The sequence below is a fragment of the Cavia porcellus genome, unplaced genomic scaffold (genome assembly GCF_034190915.1).
Source record: "Cavia porcellus strain 051 isolate PalLab524CR breed Dunkin Hartley unplaced genomic scaffold, mCavPor4.1 scaffold_1, whole genome shotgun sequence".
Classification (NCBI taxonomy): Eukaryota; Metazoa; Chordata; class Mammalia; order Rodentia; family Caviidae; genus Cavia; species Cavia porcellus.
The window spans coordinates 136,683,036-136,705,189 of record NW_026947484.1 but is presented as its reverse complement, the minus strand read 5'-3'; the positions used below and the strand labels follow the sequence as shown (position 1 = coordinate 136,705,189).

Here is a 22,154-nt window from a genome sequence, read left to right as displayed (position 1 = left end):
TATAGTTAACACAGTCACTGTGCCTGTCCATGCGGCAGGGTGCTAGCAGAGATGCACCCAGGCTTTCTGTCATCAAGCTGTCTACGTACCCAGCACTCGCTCTCCAAGGCCACCCAGCTCCAGATAGGCATTCTGAAATGCATCCTTCAGCTCCTCGTCCAGGGGCTGTTCCTTGCCATGGAGGAGGATGGAGCTGCAGCGGTCCAGGATCCTTTCAGGAGCACCCTTCATCACCAACAAGTGTCGTGGCTCATTCGTGTTGGGGTTCTTATGAATGGACAACTGTGGAGGATATTTCAAAAGGAAACATCAGATGGCTGCCTGTGACAGTCCATGCAGGAAAACCAGGCTTCACTATTTAGTATTTGTTACAAAATAAACCACCATCTCCTTTCTGAAATTTGAAGTATCTTATACTTCATGACATACTTTGAATACTACAGAAAAAATGAGCACTATGAGGTCAGGTGTGGTGGCTCATGCCTATAATCCCAGAACTTGGGTGGATAAGGCAGGAGGATTGCTGCAAGTTCAAGGTCAGCCTGAGCTATAAAGTGAGTTCAAGGCCAACCTGCATTGAATAGCTAGACCCTATCTCAAAAAGACAAAAGAAAAAGTTCATAAGTAAGTCACAGTACTCTACATGAACATAAATACTTTTACATGCATATGTTTACATAGAAGATTCTCCTAAAGGAACTCTGGGGACGAAGGGATTGGTACACACCTGTATACACACACCTGCTCCTATTTCCCCATATCAAACCATCCACAGATATTCAAAAGGGAGCAATATTTTGGAAGAGATCTCATTTATACTATTGATGTTCAAACAGTTGAGGGCTTTACAGGGTAAAATTTAAAGTTAAACTTTGTAAAGCCCCAGAAGGGAAGGTATTTCTTCTTCTATCGCCTATGTTTCTCGCTGTATTTCCCTCCAAGAGTGCCCTCAGCCACCTGATACTTGTTAGTGGAGTTGAACGGAATCTCGACAATCTTAGCATATCTGTCTCTCATCTCATTCACAGAGCCGCAGCAGAGCTCAATGCATTTCAACAGTGCTGACTCAGAGGCATCTCCTGCAACTGCCCGCTGTGAACAGAGAAATCATATGTTAGTTCCTCCAAAAAGGCTTCCCTGGGGCATCACTGAGAAACAGGGAAAATAACAGAATGTATTCCAATCTTGGCAGAGATGGGAGAGAATAGAGGAGGGGAAGCAGCACCACTGGGAGGCCTTGGAACCCACAGCTCTGCTGTTCACGGCGCCTCAGAGGGTGCACAACGCTGTCACGTAGCTACCCTAACGTACACGCCCAACCTACTTTATTTCTAGCTTCCCCCTACCCTAATGAAAGTCAAAAGGTCAGTGCTATTTTGAAGTGCTTCACTTTGGTTATGACCCTGAAAGTACCAAGGAAGAGGTAAACACTTGTAACACCTCTCATAGTCCAAGAATTTAAAGGAAAATGGCTTAGGGTCTCAGGACTAGGTACAAACCGTATCAAAAGCAAAGTAAAGAACTTGATATAAACTAATACTGACACTCTGACTTATTGAAAAACACTACTAGTTATAAACAACTTTTATACAGGAAAACGTCCTAGAACTTGCAAGGCTGCACATTCAGATGAGCAAATGAAAGCTCAGAGTGGAGCAATCCTGAGTAAAAAGAAAGGTGGTCACATTTAGTGAGAAACATAAGAGAGGATCACTTTCCAGAATAGCCAGCTATTAAAAAAGAATAGGGCTGCAGCACTTCCCTATCCCACCTTTTAAATTTTGGGCGGTAATGAAGTTACTGATATAACTCAATTCTGCCAATACTTAGAATAAATCTTTTGCCACTCTTCTGGAATTTCTAAATCAAGAAAAACTTGAGACTTCCACACCTCAATGCTTAAAGCCTAGAAAATTCCCACTTTAAGGTGAGGATAAACTATGAGGCAGGCATGTCCAAACAACATCATCCTTAAATAACTGAATGCCAAGAAAATCTTTTTAAGGAATAATCGAGCCCATGGTCAAAACAGAAGCCCTCTCAGTGACTTGTAAGCCATACTTGCTTTGGCAAAATTATACTGAGAACCGCCACAAGCAACTCCCAGTCTCACATGGCTCTTTGTCCTCTTGAGGACTCTGCAACTCATGATCTCTGAGATTGCATCTGAACTAGGGCAATGCAGGAAAATCTTGGTCATTTCAAACTGCGCGAGAATTCCATAAGGCTGAGCTTATTGTTCCCCTGATCTTATTCCTGCATCATTAGTAAACAAGCTAAGAACAAGTAAGAGTAGTCAAGCTATTTTAAGAAAGTAAATGGCTTAAGTGATTTACTGGAATCTGGTGTATCCTAATATTCAAATACGATTATTGAGTCACTAAAGCTAAGCCCTCAATTTTTATTATATCTTCTTTTTCTAACCAGCACAGACTATTGGGCACTGAAGGGATTTCACATCTCCAGGCATACGTACCACACAGACAGATCACACAAAGGCAAAGTGCTACTTAAAAAGCACATTCCCATGGCATTCGGCTGTGGTGTCCCCACCCACTCCCCAAGCAACCTACGAGAAAACAGTAACTCCCAAGCATTACCTTAAGAATAGGTACATTTTCCTGGTTAGCCTGAAACACTGCCCTGTTACAAAGACCTGCAATTCTGGACAGAGCAAGCCAGGTAGCTGAGGTCTTGTCGAAGGAGACACCTAACAGAAAGCAAGAAAACAACAGGAAAATGACAGTCTATACAATCATAGCTTTCTTATTAAAAACCCCATAAAAACCTGACAACTTGGTATATGTTGCTTCCTAGTTAATGTAACTGGTTTTTTAGACATCTTTCCATCATAATAACTTTTCTGATACACACAAAAAAATCTCTCAGTCAAATGATAAAAATTAAAAAACTGCCAGCAACATGAGTAGGCAGCACTAGAGAGGCATCCCTGGGCTTACCACTCTGATTCTCTGTTGTATCAGCTTCATGGATTTGATTGTCAAACCACATGTGGGCCACTGTCATTCGGTTCTGAGTCAGAGTTCCAGTTTTATCTGAGCAGATGGTAGATGTGGACCCCAAAGTCTCCACAGCTTCTAAATTCTTCACCAAGCAGTTCTTCCTTGCCATGCGTTTGGCAGTAAGCGTCAGACACACCTAAAGAGTCATTAAAAACAACATTATTCAACCAGGAAGTCTATACCAATGCTAGCTACATCCTCACATGGGAGAAATTTATCCAAAGTTATGTCTCTATCTTCTTCTGAAAACATAATGGTAACATATATATGAGCCCCCTACAACAAAAAAGCGATGGATTAAAAAACAAAACACCCACCAAAATTTATCACATTCTATTCACAACTAGTCCACTATTCTTTCTCCATTATAATCTTGTGGGTAATGTATGTGATAATCTAAGAATAAAATGTCTTAAGGTTTCTGAATAAACATGCTGAGGTTTATTCAAAGCTCACCATGTAACATGGCATGGGAAAACAAAAAACAAAACAAAACTATACAGCAACATGAATGACTAAAGTGGCAGCCTCTCAGGAGAGGCTAATGGAGAGTCCTTTACCCATGCCAGCTGACCTGCCGAGGGTGACCACCACCTTCCCCGTGTCTCTTACCGTGACGGTGGCCAGCAAACCTTCCGGCACATTGGCTACGATGATGCCAATGAGGAAGATGACTGCTTCAAGCCAGGTGTACTCGAGGATCAGCGAGAGGATGAAGAAGGAAACACCCAAGAACACAGCCACACCCGTGATTATGTGGATAAAATGTTCAATTTCTGCAGCAATGGGTGTCTGGCCTCCTTCTAGTCCAGAAGCCAGGGTAGCAATTCTTCCCATCACAGTGCGGTCCCCAGTGTACACAACAATGCCACGAGCAGTGCCTTAAGAAAACATAGGGGACACGAAACTGTATCAAGTTGTACCCAATCAGAAAAAACCCACAGAATGTGCATGTAGCATGGTTTCAAAAAGGGACAAAACGCATTTGTAAAGGACTAGTTCCTTGGCTATATTTGTTGTTTGTTTTAAACCACAGTCTTTGGCAAAGAGATTTCTACCCACTGCAGGGCAGCAGCCCAAATATCTATGCTGGATAGGCGCTGTCAGTAAGAGAGGCACTGTGGGGGTGTAGTGAGGACTCAGACCAGCCACTGGGCATTACCTGTCAGCCAACGGAATGACCTCTGCTTGGTGCTGACGAAATGGAGAAAACAAAAAAAAATCTCTGTCTCTGCTCTTTTTTTTTTTTTTTTTTTTTTTTTTTTTTTTTTTTGTTAACACCCACAATAAATACCATGTCATCCATCAGAGTTGCTTAAAATGGTTTACCTTCAACACAATTGGTTGAAAAAAAGGCAATGTTTCTGGTCTCTAAGGGATTTTCATTTGTGAAATCTGGAGACCTAGTTTGGGGTTCTGATTCACCAGTGAGGGAGGAGTTATCCACCTGTGAGAAAAATAAAAGAGTCATGTGAATGCAATGGCTTCCTCATGAGCTCCTGTGCTCACAATTCAACCTGCCCAAGGAGCACAGCTGGCTATAAGAGGTTACACAGCTAATGTGCAAGGCCCTGGATTTGATCCCCAGCACTGGGAGGAAAAACAAACAAACACTCCCCCCCCCCAAAAAAAAACCCAAAGATCTACCTTGCAGCCATTTGCAGATATGATTCTGAGATCAGCAGGGATTCGGTCTCCTCCTTTTACTTCCACCAGATCCCCAACTACAACGTCCTCTGCATTTATGCTCATTTTCTCACCATTTCGAATCACGAGAGCTTGCTTTGGAAGGAACAATTTATACCATTAAATACTAGCAAGGAAAAGGTAGTGACCAATACAATACAAAAACCTAGATCACAAGTGATCCGTACTCCTAATTACAGGAATATACAGCAGACATATTACCCATCTTTTGATTTGTACAAGATACAAAAACTTGTTCAATACTTATCTAAGAGATATTGCTCTAAGATACCAAGTCTGCTTTCTGGGCCATGTTTGGATAGAGTCACTTAATCCTTGGAAAACCTTAATTTCACACTACTATTTCATGTCTTGGGGGCTGTCAAATCACCTGATGGGGAAGAACAAAGCATCAGATACCTGAGGGACCATGTTTTTGAAAGAATCCATAATCTTTGAACTTTTAGCTTCTTGATAGTAGGAGAAACAGCCAGTTATGATGACGACAGCAGACAGCACAACACCAAGGTACAGCTAGAGGGGAAAACAAGATAGATCAATGGGTCTTAGAGTACTGGGTACAGTCAAATCACTTTTGACCAAATAAAAACAGAAAGATCAAAGCTTCAGAAATACAGAACTCTTGCTTTCATAGTCATCATTCTCAATCCATATCTGGAGGGTGAGAAATGGAGTCAGATGTAGGCTAACTTGATAGACTTGTAAATCTTATTTCTCCTGATATATTAAACCAACGGTATTTTTTCAAACTTCTGACTTCAGAAGGACAGCTGCCAACTTGTAGGGAAGCTGGGTTCCACCATCTGCTAAGTGACAGCCAGAGCTGGGCCAGTACCTGGGTAGATCTGTTTGTTCCCAGCAGCCACCTGCAGGTAGATAGCTCATGAGGGAGCCCGGAGCAAGAGAGGAAGGGAGAAACAGTGAAGGGGGAGGAACAGCTGGGCCCGGAAGGCAGTAGCTACCGCAACTGAAAATAAGTGATAGGAACCACAGGCTAAGATGAAACCATATGTGTACTTACTACTCACATTATCATTTGAAGGTCCCTCTTCCATGCTTAAGCTTTCAATGCCATAAGCCAAGAAGCAAAGAATTGCTCCAATCCACAGTAACATCGAGAAGCCCCCAAATAGTTGCCGGCAGAATTTGACCCATTCAGGAGTAGTGGGAGGGGGTGTGAGGGAATTAGGACCATCTCGGGCCAGGATCTCAGCAGCCCGAGCAGAGGTTAAGCCCTGAGGAGTAAAGAAACACAAGTAAGATAAACTGCACCCACACGCAGAAGCGAACACATTTACTTGATAGCTGGAAAGCTGCAATAAAGGATTTAGGGAGGAAACACAGCTGCCAAATTTCTCCATGAAGAACTCTTGGTTCAAACAAACAAGAAATACAAATTTCCTGAGGAGCATCCCCATTGAAACTCTTCTAAAAATGTTCCATGGACAAATGTGAAGCTAGCCGAAATTTTTCTATGTTTTAGATCAAAGCATATGTGTGATAACAGTTTTTAATGATTCAGTTTTGCAGATTAAGGGCTTTAAATCATCTATGTACTAGACTACCTCTGTTAGAGAGGGAGAGAAACTCTACATCCATCAGAGGAAGAAAAACTTTCTGTGCAAATCCACTCTTACTGGATTAACAGTCAAGTTTTAAGCACAGAACTTTATTCCTAGCATTGTCATAATACATATGTCTCACTGCTGGGCAGCTTGAAAGGCCAGTGGAACATTCATGACTGTGCCACTTGTACCAGCAAGTGCTACAAGCTACCTGATGGAACAGTCTTGCATGTACCACTGGTAGGGATGTGCTAAATTAATTACCTTGTTTAATTCTCCTGATAACTCTTAGTTATTACTAACCCTATTTATAAGGAAGAGAACACACTTCACAGTCACGCATGTAGGTACATGCTTGTAATTCCAGTTACTCAGGAGGCTGACACAGGACAATTTTAAATTCAAGGCCAGCCTGGACAACTTACTGAGACTGTCTCAAAATAAAATTTAAAACAGAGGCTGGGAACGTATCTCCGCTCTTCTCAGCAGTAAAAGAGAAAAACAACAGCAACAAGTGAAAAACAACCCAAAACTCTTACGTGAGACATTATAGGTAAAGTGCTTATAGTCAGCCTGGCCTGCAGGAGACACAAAATAAACCAACAGCTCTTGCTGAGTTTGGTCAAGACACCCTCTCAGAGTAAGCTGTTGCCCTCCTGATGCTCCCCTCAAACAATGACACTAAACACCTCAGTCTGCAAGCCACTACTCCACCTTTTTAAGTGAACATCTACAAATAACAAGTATCGATCTCTTCAGATTTTAGCAAACAACAAAACTCTATACTTAAGGCTACACACAAAACACATTTTTAAACCAAAAGTTTCTTTGAATTTTGTGAAAAAGTTTCATATAAAGGACAGAATAACCAATATTTTGACATATTTCAATGAGCTGGCTGGGAAAAGCACAAGAATTTAAATTTTTGAAAATCCAACTTTTTGAAATAGTCATTTCAATTTAATAAATGTACAAAAATAAAGGAAGCATTTATAATCAAAGGTCTGGGAATAAGCATGGCTTTGAAGCCAATTTCAGGTCTTGGTGCTCCCACATATCGATTCAAACCTACTGTAAAACAGGAAAAATAACATCCTCTTCCAAGAAGTTTAAAACAAATGGTAACATAGAAAAGCCAGAGATCTGTATGTAGCTGTCACTATATTCTTCGTAGAACCTCCAAGACTGTGATATGGGACAATATGTAATAGGAAAAACTAGTATTCTACACAAGTTTCGAGTAAGAACGTACTCGGCTCAAGTCTGTTCCATATTTACGATGAAGTTCATCAAGGCTAAGTTTATGATCATCCTATAAAAAAACAGAAATAACAGAATTAAACACTAGCATTATGAAAGGATAGAAAGCATTCATATTACTTATTCTTGTCATTAGGCTAATAAGCACATTTCTCTTCACTGGCCTACATTTTAAAGCTATTGACCAACAGCTTAACAACCACATAGCTGCTTCCCAAAAGTTCCTCAATGGCCATGGTTAACGCTGCTGATGGAGGTCCATTACTGCTTACCACAAGAGGGCTGAGGAACCCAGCTGCTCTCAGACCTGAAAAGACCTCATTTGCCTTCTCTGGTGACCAGACAGACTCCAGAAGGTTAAGTGTGTGGAAGCCTCCGTGGCTTGCAGAGGTCTAAAATCCTAAGTTCAGCATAACCCAGAGAAAAGCAAAGCCCTCTTAGGTAAGCTAAACCTTCTATGGACCTTTGGTACTGTCAGAGGGAGGGGACAACTTGTCCTACCCTCTACAAGATCTAAGATATTGCTTTTTAAGAACAAAAAGCAACCTTCTTCCCAGCTCACCATAGAAACTTCTTTCTTCAGTTCATCCATATCCCTGTCTTTCTTGGCCTTCCTGCTCTTTTTGTCGCCTTGTTCTGAAACCGCTGCGGGTTCATATTTATCACGTCCAACCTACAGGAGAAGGTGAGAAAGGCGCGGTTGTAAACTATGTGTAACACCTGAAAACTAAAAACAGCCGCTTTCTGGAAGTCACTGGGATAACATCTGTGAACTATAACAGTGCAACTGTGCCACACAAACGAAGCCACTCTGGTAAGGCTGCCACCATTACTCGAGATGCACCTCAGGGCATCAAAGGCGGTGGCTGGAAAGTTGTGCAATCCCAGAATGGACGACCTCATCAGAGGAACTTCCATTTGAGTGCACGTGGTGAATCAAGCCATCCAAATTCCTACTCTTCAATGTAGGATACACAGTGTAGGACTGAGGAGTTGGTGATTTGAGGCAGATGGGCCATGTGCAAGTCCTCGGTTCCCCTGCATCCTTGGGCAAGTCATGATTTCTCAAAGGTCAACTTCTGTGATGGAAATAAGACTACTGCCAACCTCAATTGTTATTATTGAGGGTTAAATGGTCGTTTTTTACATTTAGGGTTTTTTTCATATTCTAAAGATAGTGTTAGGTATCAAGTGTATCTTTAGCGTTCGTGTCAGAACACTGACCTTCTCCCCTGTTTGTATTAAGTTAGCCTAAAAATTCCCAAAATTCTTTAAGAGGAAAAAAATTAAAAAGTCCATACTCCATGCGAAAGCCTGAAAATAAAATCTCCAAAATGAAAGTCACTAGAAATGTTTTGACACAAGCAGGATGTAGGAAATGCATGTGCACTGTCACATAATTCACAGGATCCACCTACACCTCTAGAAAACTGGAAGAATTTTCAGAGAAAATGTTGATTGTATAGTTTAAATTTAGATTGTTCCACTCCCCCTATCCATTTAAATGCTTGAGTTTATCTCCAGGAAGCCTAAACATGGTACTTCAGAGTCAGTCCCTTGAACACAAGAGCCCCTCTCCCCAGTTCCCCAAACGGCCTCCCACATCTAAGACTTGGAAAGGAGGAGTAGGTATTAGTAATTTTTCTAAAATGGATGATAACTGGTACTAATACTATTATTTTGTGGCTCTCTACACTAAGGCTATATTTAGGAACTTGTACGTAGATTATAATTTTATTGTGCTGAGATGAAAACAAAATAAAGTCAAGAAGCGTAATTGTTCCAGTCATAACTAATATAACTGCAAATAAAACAGGACACTCACTTGTATTTGAAAGACTTCAACTTTCTGCTCCATATTAGTGGGTGTTAAAGATAATTATATTAGTTAAACTTATATATTTAGTTACACTGTCCAACTCTCGTGGCCATGGGCAGTGCTACCTGACAAATAACATCCCAAAGAGCTAAGGTACTTCAGTTTTCATCTTATCAGTTCAGTGTGGAGCAGGTCTAAAGATAGTCAACATTCCTGACATTCTCTCCACTGTGGAACAACCACATTTTAAGTGCCTCTTTGAGCAGAGCTCTTTGTGCCAGTTAAAATGAAAAGTAATCACATGCAATGAAGGCAAAGAGACAGAGGAAATAGAAAGATAGAGCTTCTACCAGAAAGGAACCATAGTCTAGAGTAGTATTTCTTTCACATATTTAATGGGAAAACACAACTTAAAAAAAAAAAAATCACCTGAAAAGACACTGACTGCGGATATCTAAGATATAGGTAGCTGGTTTGTAAATGTTCAAAACGCAGCTCAAATTTTAAAATTATATTTTTATTAAAATAGATTTAAATGACAAAGTTAAAAATTCCTCAGCCTCCCCATCTATATGCTTTGACTATTCTCAGACATTCAATATTTTCCACTCCAAAAGAAGGGAGAATTATTGAAGCACCAAGGCCTTGGATACCTTCCAACGTTTTATCACTGTTTATAAAATAAACGTCTTGCTTGCAAGCTCCATGGCTATCAATGGTCAAGTCAGCTGGAAATCTGGATTCCTTAGTAACTCCCCTCCCTTCACCAATTACTGTTCTATAAGGCACAGTTTTAATGAGGTCATTTTTGAAAGGTATACAGAAAATATTAAGACATGAAACTGCCAATTTTTCATCTCTTCACTAGACAATGTTTGTATAGCAGCAGAATGAGGCGGCTTATACAATGCAGTTCTTCCCCAGGAGTTAAACAGTAATTTAATCCTAGCTTATCCTGGGAAAGTGGGGGGGGGTATCAAGTAATAAGTACCTAAGTTCCTACCAGTCTTGATTCCTGCGATTTCATGGCTGAAAAAGGTTTATGCACGTAAGTGTGTGCGCGTGTGTGTGTGTGTGTGTGTGGTGTGCAGGGTGAGACAAGGAACAGCTGTAAAGTTAAGTAAGACGTTTTCTTTAGCATTTGGGAAAAACGGAGGTCACAGCAAGGAGGATGATAAGTATGGTGTTTCCTCAGTGACCTGCCCACACCACCCTTGAGTGCTGGCTACGCATTTTCACTTTCTCAATTAGAGAACTCAGTAACTTCCCCTACTCGTACAGCAAATCAGGGTGACCCGTGCTCCTCCTGTGTTCCACAAGATGGTCCCCTCTGAGTGTCTGAGGAAAAGTACAGGGAACAAGTGGCCCATCTACAAAAAGGTTACTGGTGAAAATGAGGTAAGCTGGGTTACAGGGTTTTATTTCATTTTTCCATTCTAATTTAAGAAGTGAGAAATCACAGCAAGGGCGAGGACTCATTCAGTGTGACAGTTTAAGGCTGTGCCATCACTTTACCCTTTGCTTCCTAGGGATTCCATTCTCTCAAAGATTAGCTACAAATTTTACTACTATTTGGTCTGGGCAAGGGAAGAGGTGCCTAGAGATGGTAACACTAGACAGGAGGAATCAAGATTAAAACACGTAACATGGCTGTCATTTGCTGAACCCTCCCAATGAGGGAGACATGACCAAGACTCTAGAGCGAAAGATGCTCCTTTCTCTTTTTCAGTAATTTTTATAGTCACCAAAAATTACCCCATAATCAGGAAAGAAAAAAGCCACCACAAAGAAAAAGCCAATAAATGTTTGAGAAAGGAGTTTCCATTCCCTAAGTACATTACTTATGGGCTGTGTAAGCCGCAGCTGCCAGCAGCACCACCCTACAGCCTTCTTCTTACTCTCCCAAACACCATCCCCAGCAGGGCAGCTTCTAGAAGACTCCTCAATTAGGCACTATGGATGCATAAGACCCGTGGCCCAAAGGGACCTCAGAGACCGTAGACTTGTGAAATTCCTGATGCATATGTCTAGGAGATACTTAAGCAGCTTGCCTTTCCCCTCACTCTAGATTTGTTGATGGTATTTTTATACCCCAACTCCAAGTCATTCCAGTGTTGCACCTGCCAGCTACACGATTTGAACAGCTGGCCTCAGCCTCCTTGTCCCTTACAATGAGACTAACACTTGGCACAAGGATGGTTTGGTTAGTTAAGGAACCCACATCCAAACTGAAAATGTAAAACCTGCACCATTTCCAAAACCTACAAACAAAAGCTTTTGATCAGCAAGCCAGGCCTCAGGGCCGGCAATAGAAACTGCTCCAAATGCAGCCCAATTCACAGCTGGCCAACAAGATGGTACGAATGGAACCTCTGAACTCAATCTGGCCAGTTCCACCCTGGCAGGGAAGCTGGGAGCTGAGTTCAGATCATGCTGGTTGCCTAGCAGCTCTGCCTTGTTTGGGTTACTGTTAAAAGGGTAAAGACTTTCCAGCTTCCTTGAATCATATGTTATCATTATTCAGTGTAATTATATACCTGAAGGTACTCCATGCAGTGTTTCACAAAAGGTACTAAAACTTGATTCTAATTAAGTTACAAATTACTTGCCATTCCCCACTTCCTATAAAAATTCTTCAAACCTTTAAGAAAAAAACTTATTTGGGGTATTTTTAAGTTTTATTTGATTTTCAAGAGGTGATCAAGCCCAGGTTACATCTTTATTTGCTCCTGAAACTGTGGTTGAGTTTGTATACAAGGAATTTCCTAGCCAAAGATCTGAAGCTACAAGATGCTTAGGCTAAGGAAAAGTAGCTTCTGCCTAGGTATTGAGATTGCCCTCCAGGGCCAGCAGTGACAATTCAATGCAGAGCAGTTCTCAGCAAAGGATGAAATCCAGGTAACAGCCAAACCTTTTCTGGCTCCCCCAAACACACAATGCAGAATATACTCCTAAAAAGCCGAAGCAGTAGGTCCCTTGTGAGCTGAGCTAGGTATTGGACCACACTTGCGTTGCAGCCCATCAACCTGCAGGGGTCAAAGGCAAGAGGAATGATTCCAGCCACCGAGTTCCCTCATCTCAAAATGAACAGGACTTACACCTTCCTCCCTAATCCACCTACATGCAAATTCTTAACAACCATGCCAGCCCACCCTACCTGCAACAGGTTGTTACCATCATTATTTGAAAATAAAAATTCTAGAATGTGTAATGAATCAATGTACTTTACATTCACTAGCTCTAAATAAAGGCACTTTGCTTTCCAGTTAGTAAAAACAAAGGCCCCTCCCCCCAGTTTTTTCAATGCGATAGCTCTACCACTGTGTTGAGCTCCTAGGAAGAACAAAAACTTTGGTGGCTTATTCTTCAATACTCTCTTCCTACCACCCTCCCCATTTTTTTTAGCCAGATTAGTATGAGATAACAAATTACAAGGAGATCAAAATCAATTCTCACTAATTCTGACCATTCCTCAACTGGTACCCTGAAACCTAAGTTAAGAAGTAAAATGACTGCAGTCTGAAGAGGGTAAAAGTATCTAGGGCCTAAAGAAACATAGTACAGTATGAGCTGAAATAACGAAGGAGATAGGTGCTCTTGTCCTGGAAGCATCACATGGAGGATATAGGAAAAACACAAGATAAGCCCCCAAATCCCTAGGGCCCTGGATACCATCATGATAACACACTAGAATACAAACACATCTAGTGATCACAAAACATTATCAGGCCCAAGCAAGGTAAGGCTCAAAGATAAAGATCAAACCATCAAGGCTCAATTTTCAGATGACCAACAGAGAATATGGGATAGTTGTTACTAAACAGGGGTTGAATAAAACAAGATAAAGAAGTCACTAAGAAATAAGGTCTCTTGGAGAAAAATTCCTTTGGCTCAGAACTCAAAATGAAACCAAACCAGAAAGAAAATGGGGGATGGGGTGGGGTGGGGTGGTCTATTCCTGACTGGCAGAAACTGCCATCCCAAACATCAGTCACATAAATGTGAAGAACTTCGAGTGGATTCCTGACAACAGATTTCAGCACAACTAATGAGGTGAGTCATATGCAAAGAACAGTCTCTCTGACAACAGCCAAAGAACACACTTCCTCTCGCTCAATTCATAGCAATGTGAGAAAGTTCAGACTCGACCTGGTTATTAGCCCTTTCACCCAACATATCTAATGAAAGAGAATTTTAAAAGGAGTTACGTGCAATAGATTTTCGTTTTCTTTATGGTATCACTTACAGGACATGTATTTTTGGTGTAATCTAGAACTGGTCAGTGCTGGCAGGGATAGAGAAGCATTTTGCCCAGTATTTTGCTGTCCAAACCCAGCCACTCTGATTACCACGAGCCCATCTGATCTGACACTCATGTTTCTTCTGGCCTGATGGCTGGCAGAGGGCCCTGGGCAACTAGAAGAGGGCAGCGCAGCCCCGTGTCAGGCTCGCTCCCATCACAGAAGGCTGAAAAGCCCATTCCACTTGAGAGTTAAGGGAAATCAATCACAGATAGTTTTTCACCTGCAGAGTGAAGTAGCTGGAACCCTAAAATGTCCCTAACTACATTTGTTTGTTGGCTAAAGATAACAGTTCTCAACAGTATCAATGGACATTTCCACTTTCTATTCCCTTGAAGAGCAAGTAACAGTACCTTCTATTATTTTCATCTTTAATGTATTTCTTTAGATGTAGGGAAATTGTTATTAGGACTAAGTGGTTAACAGTAAACTCCTTGGCTTCCGAAGGCCCAATCTTGATCTTTTCTCAGTTCCAATTACTTTGTAAGCCTCAGCAACAATAGCCACATCCTACGCTGGCATAGCCCTTGCTCTATAAACAGAACACCGATTATACCACTTGATCCTTGGGGTGAGCAGGACCCCTAGGTCAGACCAGAAACAAAATGGTTTTGCTTCTTCTTCTGTTTTCAAGTGAAGCGACAATTTTTTGATTAAAAAAAAAAAAAATCCTTCACAACTACTTTGGTAAAGCTGCTGTCTCATTTTTAAAATTTAGACATATTTAAAAAGAATTGGCTGATTTGAAGAGAAAGTCACTAATCTCTGAATTTGTTGCTAAAATAATCAGCAATGATTTTGAAAGGTACTTAATACATACGAATGCCCCAATTATTACCATGTTTTAAAATGTTGAATTGCTTTTCATTTAAAATGGGATTTAGGGGTAACACTCCTAAGAATCTGTACATTTTAAATTTTAAATCTCACCTAGATTGGGGTGGGGGGTTGTTTTGCCCTGCAAGCAGGCAGTCATGAGTTCAATCCCTGGTACCAATAAAAATGAAAAAGACAAAAGAAAAAAAAAAGCAGCTGCTTTGCACTATCTCAGGTTTATAATGCAGGACTCCCTCTTTCCCAACCTCCCACCGAGGTTGAGTCACAAGTGTTACAAACTTACTGGCCAAGAGACTACAAATTAACAAACAGTAGGTTACCAGAAGAGGATACACCCAGGAGAGGGTACACAGAGAACCTAAGAGGCTGGGGAACTAAGCCTGTGTCCACACAAGCAGCTAAGAGGCAAGAGTGGGAGGCCACCTCAAACCCTCCCCTTTACCCCCAGGGCTGGTCACTAGCGCCTCCAGCCACTACTCCACTTGTTCCTGGCCAGGCTGGGCAACTCTGCACTGGAAGAACTGTAGCTTACAATGTTCTAAGTCTAAAGTACTAGCTTTATAACAGCCAAAGGATATTTAGTCACACTTTCAAATTGAGCTCCAAAAGGGCAGCTGATAATTTTAATCCATACAACCAGGGTTTCTGCTGACATGTGTACCCCGTGTGCAACATTCCCCTGAACCTTTTCCCTATTCCTCTCTAAATTACTACACATAAGCTATGATTTTCTAGGTAACTAAGTTAATATTCAAACCCAAAACGGTGGTGAATGGCTGATGACACCCCTCCCCCATTCTTTATAAACTTAAGAAAGAATACTTTCTCAAATTTCTAAACAGTTATGGTGTGTACCTTTGGTGAGCTAACCAGTGGTGGATGGTAGGCCTAGCTGAGGATTTAAGCCAAGTCGCTGGCAAAAACACCCAGCAAGAATGAAAGGGACAAAATCCTATTTCATCCAGGAATGATTCAGCAAGAGTTGTTCTTTCATTTTCTTACCAAAATGCTTAGGAATCAGATTTTAAGGACATACAAAAAATCACCTGAAATATCATCAAACCCTAAGCTCTAAACGGAGAAGAAATTAACAATGACCTTAAAAATTAGCTGCAGGCACAGGCTTCCTGGTTAACCAATTATCAGCAGGGCTTTAGTCACCACTCCACCCACATTTTAATCCCCATGTGGAAAAACCCCAACATTTCAGTATAAAATAGTCTTCTGAATATTTGGACGATCACAAGGAAGTCACCAGAATGGATGGGCACACACACACAACCTCATGTTCAGTAATGTACTACAGTACCCAAAATACTAAATATTATCTTGCTGACAGGCAGCATACCAAGTTTATGTTAAACCACACTCTTGTGCTTGTGAGCCATCAGACATTTTGCTAGGATTCTCGAGACACGAGTTGAGCCTCCACTAACTACTCGGATGTGTCACTACTGTGCCTGAGTGTGGTCATAAGAGACATCTATATATGGGAACATCAGTTACCCAAATATCTGTCTTGTCTATGCATTCAATGTCACAATCTTGTTTCATCTTAAGAATTCTAGAGTTCTGCATGTAAGGTAACGGTTAAGAGGTAAATGGATGCTTAGGTCTGAAGGATCACAGGCTGTTCAGGAACCAGTCTTTTCTGTCCCTACCCAACCATTTGACCTTGAGCAAGTCACCTTGCCTTAGTACGTCTGCATCTGTGATCTCTAAAAGGAACGAGCTTTAAAACAAAACACCGCTTAGGAATGCCCTAGGGTTTGATGGTGTGGCACAAACGCAACCCACTTACTAAAGTAACCAAGTAATGGGGGAGCACAAAGACTCTGATGCTACCTGATCTAGGCCAGCCTTACCCTTCTAAAAGTGACACATATGGTGCAACATTCTTACTAGCTCCTGTTCTTCCTACTCGGCCCCAGCCTTTCAATTACCTTCTTCAAAATTCGGAGTACCCAAAGAGGGAGGCCCTTCCTCTGGCCCCATCACTCTGTCCACTGCCAGGCAGGTACCTTAAAACCTGCAAAGATCTACAGAGCATCTGGATTCTCTCCCACCTGTAGTCCCGTGACCTGGTGCTTTTTAATCCCATGAATTGCTGATACTTTTTCTGGTTATCCTAGGCTATCCAGAGTACATATTTTTTCAAATGGACTCGGATTCTGTGGATTATTTCTAAAGTATATATATATATATATGTACTTTAGAAATAATCCAGGCTTCACATGCCACTGATACATCTGGAAACACGGTATAGAGAGCGCTCTACACCTAAGCCACTCACTCTTCTGCCTCCAGGTCCCTTTGGTAGGACCTCCTGGGTGAGTCAGTGGTGCTGGAAAACAGCAAGTACTTCCAACCGCCTCTAGTTCTTTTCCAAGGCCCTGGTGGGGGGTCTGCCTGTGGTCCTTCAAGGCGTCTCCTCCCAAAAAGCCTGCACGTTCCTCCCCACTCAAGATAGCTCCAGATACCAGGGTGCATCCTGTACGGAAAGCTGCTCTCAAAACGTTATCATTAACGTTCTCAAAAGTATACCTTAAAGCCAATCTGTCTTAGGCGATGAAGACACACCCTTTCTGGCACCAGCCCGCCAGCCTGGCTCTGCGGTAAGGGTAAGCTAGTTTTTTTTTTCTTTTTTTCTTTTTTCCTTTGGGGGAGGGCGGCTGCCTCTGCGGGGAGCTGGCTAAGCCCCAGCGCCTCCAAGAAGGAGCCTCAATCCGGAGGCTGCGCCCGCCGGCGCCGGGCCTCGGCAGGAGCGGCGGCCCGGGAGGGGGCCCGGCGGAGAGCCCCGGGGGAAGGGGAGGAGCGCGCCTGTGCTTCGGGCACAGAGGGCGGAGGGAAAAAGCAGAGGGGAAACGCGAGGTGAGGGCGGGCGCAGGGGAAGCCAGCGGGCTCTGGGATGCGGCCGGCGCCCGCTCCGTCTCCGGGGCCGCCCAGCGACCTCCGGCCCGGCTCCCAGACAGAGCCCGCGGCTTCCGAGCGCCGCCTCGAGCCCCCGCGCGTCCCCTCGGCGCGCCCTTCCCCCGTTGCCGCGCTCCCTCCATTTCCAAAGTGCGTCGTCTTTTAGCCGCGAGGCGCCGCTTCCTCCTCGGCCGCCTCCCGCCGGCCGCGGGCGCCGCACCACCGACTTCCTCCTCTGCCCGCCGGCACCCCCCGCGTCCCCCGGCCGGGCGCGCCGCGAACTCACCCCCTTCCCCATGGTGGCGGTGCTCTGCGCCCGGCGCGCGGTCCTGCGGCTGGAGAGCGGGGAGAACGGGAAGCAGCTCCCGGCCGAGCGAGCGGGGCCGGGGGAGCCGAGAGGAGGGAGCTAGGGCTGCCGAGGAGCGGGAGGGACGATGCCGCCGCCCAGGCTGCTGCCGCCGCCGCCGCCGCTTCTTCTGCCACGTGTCCGCCTCCTCCCGGCGCCGCTCCGCGCCCCAGACCCAGCCGCAGCTCGAGCCTGCGCCTCCTCCTCACTTCCTAAAATATGCAACCTGCGTGCAGGCCCCGCCCACGCCGCATACGTCACCGTTACCGGAGCAACCTGACACCGGCCTCCCGCCTGGCCCCGCCCCCGCCCGGAGGCGGGCCCGGGGCGCCAGAGCCCCCGCCGCCCCGAGCTGCTGGGACCCCTGGGGCGGAGCAGCGGGGACTCGGCGCCCCGCGCCCTCCTTGCGCCGCCTCGTCCTGCCCGCCTGCTGCGTGGGGCCCAGAAGTCCGCAGTGAGCGCAGTTTGGTGGCATACCAGGCTCCTCCGGGCTCGAAAGCTTCGCGCCCCGGTTTTTCCAGCACATCAGGGGGCTCCTTGGGGCTTCAGGGATGTACCTGGGTGGGGAGGGGCTCGCACATGACAGCAGCTAGCGCGCGATGAGCGAACCCGCCGCTGTGCGGCGCCGGGGCCCAGTGCCCACCTGCGGAGGCCTCCATAAGCTTTTGATGCACTCCGGTCCCAGCTCTGACCTGGGGTCGTGTTTTCCACTCCCTCTTTGCTTCAAGAAGAACGGATCTGAACAGACGAGAGGTCCCAAGCCATCCCCACCCTAGCGCTTCTCTTCAAGACCTGAGCGTGAGGATCCAAAACGTGACAGGGAATTCATTCACATCACTGTGTGAATTAAGACTGCCTGACCATTTGGAGGAGTCAACTTTTAGGGGAGAAAAACCTGAAACCTTATCTTTAGCAAAAGAAGATGAGTGAAGAGAGATTTGAAGACTTCTCTGCTTCCCTGTGCCTTGCACCTGCACAGAAAGCGCCTCCTGAGGCACAGGTGTGTATCTTTTGATGGGCCCAGGTCCTGGCTCTTCCCCCACACCCTACCCCATGCCACCGGGCTCCTCTTGATTGCTCCTGTTTCTTAGCACAGACTGCAGTGGCTGAAGCAAAGCATTGAAAACACGGTATTATTATTTACCGTGCTGTCAGAGAGTCAGATGCACTATAAGAGCACAGAATTCACCGAAGAAAGTCACTCAGTGTCTCTGGGAGTTCTTACCACAAACAAGAAAAATACTCGAAGGCAAGTCAAAGATGACCTCAACAACTTAAGGTATTAATTCAATATGTACAAATAAGGATATGAAGCTTGAAAAAAAAACAGAGGAGAAATAATTAACAACTGTCTTATCAGTTACATCACTAAGATAGGTCTCATCCCTTTGTGGAAGAAACAGTTGCTTTATGAATCTCTTTCCTCTTGCCAAAGAATGCATGGTTGAAGACGTGTGTCTACTCCAGCCATCTGCAGACTTGATTGAAATAGTCCAGGCCACAGAGAACAGAAGAACTGTAAATAGAAAATTATGACTGCCAGCGCAAAAGCCCCCCAATTCAGAACGAGTTCTCAACTTTTGCTGTAACGAAAAGTTACAAAAGCTCTAGAAAGTGCTCCGTTTATATGCTTTACCACATTACTGCCAGCCTCTGGGTAGCTTCCTAAGTTCTCTTGGTTTGTTTAAAATGAATTATCCTGTGGGTCTTTGTTTGAGAAAAAGGGAACAACCACAACAAAATATAGAAAGCACAAGTCTAAACACTGTAGGTTTCTCCTGCCAGCTGATCTCTTATTCACCTAAGTAAAATAATCATTTGTTTATTCAACAAAATACCCTGGTAAACCAAAGCATTTCCAATTTCTCTAGAACCCTTGTTTTGGCTGTTACATGCTGCTAAAGCCATTTTAGGAGGACCCCAAAACTTTAGCTGTGTTCTAGGATGGAGAAAGGGCAAAAATACAAGAAACTTTAACTCTGTACTTCGCTTTTGGCTCCACAAATAGTTTTACATGTACAAGGTTCTGGGATTTTTACATATCTGCAAGGCAAACGGTGGGAAACAGGAGGCTCAGGGATTCTTTGGAGGCCACTTAGTGTTTGAGGGAGGTGAGCCTCAAAATTGCAAAATGAGAACCATCTTCCTACTTTTAAAGTTTGGCCTTTGAGCACGGAACCTTTCCACAGGAAAGGGTGATGGAAAGAATCCATCTGGTTGAAATAGGGAGTCTATACCCACAGAGCTAACAAGTAAATCAGGGGCAAGCCCGAGGTGCAGAAGTCTCAGAGGCAAAGAGAGACATGGAGGAACACAGGTAATCAAAAGTAAAAATGTTCTTTTGAAAACGGCTCATTTTCTCCTCTAAGGAGAGGATTCTAAATAAAACTTCAGAGAGCAATGATTAAGCATTCTTCTCAGTTTATGCTGAAGAAATTAAGGCTCAGAGAACAATTGACACTGGACCAAAATTATCAACAGGTCCCTTTTCTAACCCCCAGACTACTGCAGGGGGATTCTGGAGGAAAGGAGAAGGACCTGCTTTTCCTTTCTTTTTAAGCTCCTAGCTTGGGACACAAAGTGATTCGCCTGGAGACTCAATATTTACAAACCTCAAGACTGATCATATTATTGAATTCCTAAGAAATCTTTTTTCCTCACATGTCTTTGTGATAGCTTTCTCATTTTATTTTCTTTTTATGTGTGTGACATTTATGCACATGTAGCATACCATTGTCATCCCCATTACCCACCACTTTGCCCTAAACACAGGCTTCCAAATAGCTAGATATAATGAAAAATGGGAATTAAAACATCATTTTAACTCGTAAGTCAACATACAATTCCCTAACCCCAAAAGAGTTCAAATTGCTGGGAAGACTCAGGCATTTGTATCTGATTTTCGAGTACATTTCTTAAACAAAACTCCAAAAAGACCAAGGACCACTTTGCCTCCACTTACTTCAGAGACTAGCACTAAATACAATTCCACAGACTAAAGAAATTTTAAGCTACCTGGCAACCAATCTCACATATAAAGATTGCAATTTTAGAGGATAATGAGAAAGGAGAAAAGGGCCAAATTAAGGAGTAGTGTAGTGTCAGTTGTCTAGCTCAAGTTGAAAGTGTCCCCTGTGCCACCAGATCTCAGATTTTGGCTTTTTGACAAGTCCCTTCCAATTTATCACGCGATGTGGACATTCTCATAGAAGTTGTGATGGTAGCAGGAGGTGATGGTTCTGGTGGCGAAAGTTCATCAAATAGCAGTATCCCAACTAAATGCTTTCTTCAAACAAAAGCATTATCTTTACAGTTATGTATAAAAACTATATAGTTTAGTACCTACATCATGATACTCTGAGGATCAATTGATGCAGTACATATATACACAAAACATAGAACATTACCTATTGTGTAGTAACTGCTCAAAAAATGTAGGACATTGTCTCAATTTTAAATTCCTACTCAACCTTGGGGACACAGAGGCCAAAGAAGGATGAAGGCGTCCACAAAAATTGATCTATGGAAAGAGAAGTTGAAAACAAGAGTCTGTTTTGCTGGCCATCCTCTTCCCCCATCAATCTTATATCCATTGCAGAACCTGTCCCCTGAAACCCAACCACATGGGGGCACTGAGCTGGGTGGTCGAGGCCAGTGATCATTCCACCTGTCCAAACTAGTCTGGTTGTTACCAAACCCCAGGTTAAAACCAGAGAAATAAGCCCACTAAAACATTATAGCTGTAGCCCCACTGAGAGGTTTTCATCTTCAGAATTCAGCATCTGCACTGCAGGGGCTGATGCTAACCTCAGGAAAAAGCAAGCATTGTCTCCAAGTGCAATTAAAAACCTTTAAAACCTTTTCTCATTTTCCCTTTTTACTTAAAAGGAAAAAAAATTACCATCTGTTAATGCAATTGTTAATTAGTAAAGGAGAGTTAGTTTAGCTTCCTAAGAACAGACCCAAGAAGAGGCTGGGTTTCAGGCCCATCACTTCTGTTCCAGGAGTAAGCAGCCATGCCAGGCGGGCATTGTGGTGTGGGCTGGAGCTGCAGTAAGCTGGCAGAGGTCAGAGACACACTTCCCTCCCATGGCTCTAATCTCATAAACCAGAAGTGTTCAAACTCAGTGTGTTCTCTTGCCCTTCTCATTTTTCATAATGGAAAAAAAAAGCACTGGTAAAGTTTTGAATTAAGAAACAGTTGCCATCTGGGTAATTGAATTCAGCTTGAAGCAGGCCACCTGGTTCACATCAGAGGCTCTCGGCAAGTATGGAAGTGTCAGCTCAGGCCCTGCATTGACTGCTAAATATAGGCTAGCATTCCACGAGCAGCAGAGAAACTTTAACTTCAGAATAGTGAAAACCATTTTGTATCAGGTTACCTCA

At 43.5% G+C, this 22,154-nt stretch overlaps 1 protein-coding gene and 1 long non-coding RNA gene across 2 annotated transcripts in view; one reads left to right on the top strand and one right to left on the bottom strand.

The window, feature by feature from the left end:
• Window positions 1-17,915, bottom strand: part of Atp1a1 (ATPase Na+/K+ transporting subunit alpha 1) — a gene marked incomplete at its 3' end in the record, with an annotated part of 51,964 nt that extends 34,049 nt beyond the window's left edge. Inside the window, 12 exon segments of the mRNA NM_001173048.1 lie at window positions 90-282; window positions 958-1,092; window positions 2,601-2,710; window positions 2,961-3,159; window positions 3,636-3,904; window positions 4,353-4,470; window positions 4,671-4,805; window positions 5,130-5,243; window positions 5,759-5,965; window positions 7,548-7,607; window positions 8,118-8,228; window positions 17,709-17,915. Coding sequence (NP_001166519.1) covers window positions 90-282; window positions 958-1,092; window positions 2,601-2,710; window positions 2,961-3,159; window positions 3,636-3,904; window positions 4,353-4,470; window positions 4,671-4,805; window positions 5,130-5,243; window positions 5,759-5,965; window positions 7,548-7,607; window positions 8,118-8,228; window positions 17,709-17,720 — 1,663 coding nt within the window.
• LOC134477647 (uncharacterized) overlaps window positions 16,835-22,154 on the top strand; it is a 125,710-nt gene continuing 120,390 nt past the window's right edge. Inside the window, exon 1 of the long non-coding RNA XR_010049737.1 lies at window positions 16,835-17,133. This is a non-coding gene — a long non-coding RNA (uncharacterized LOC134477647). The remainder of the gene's footprint in view (window positions 17,134-22,154) is intronic.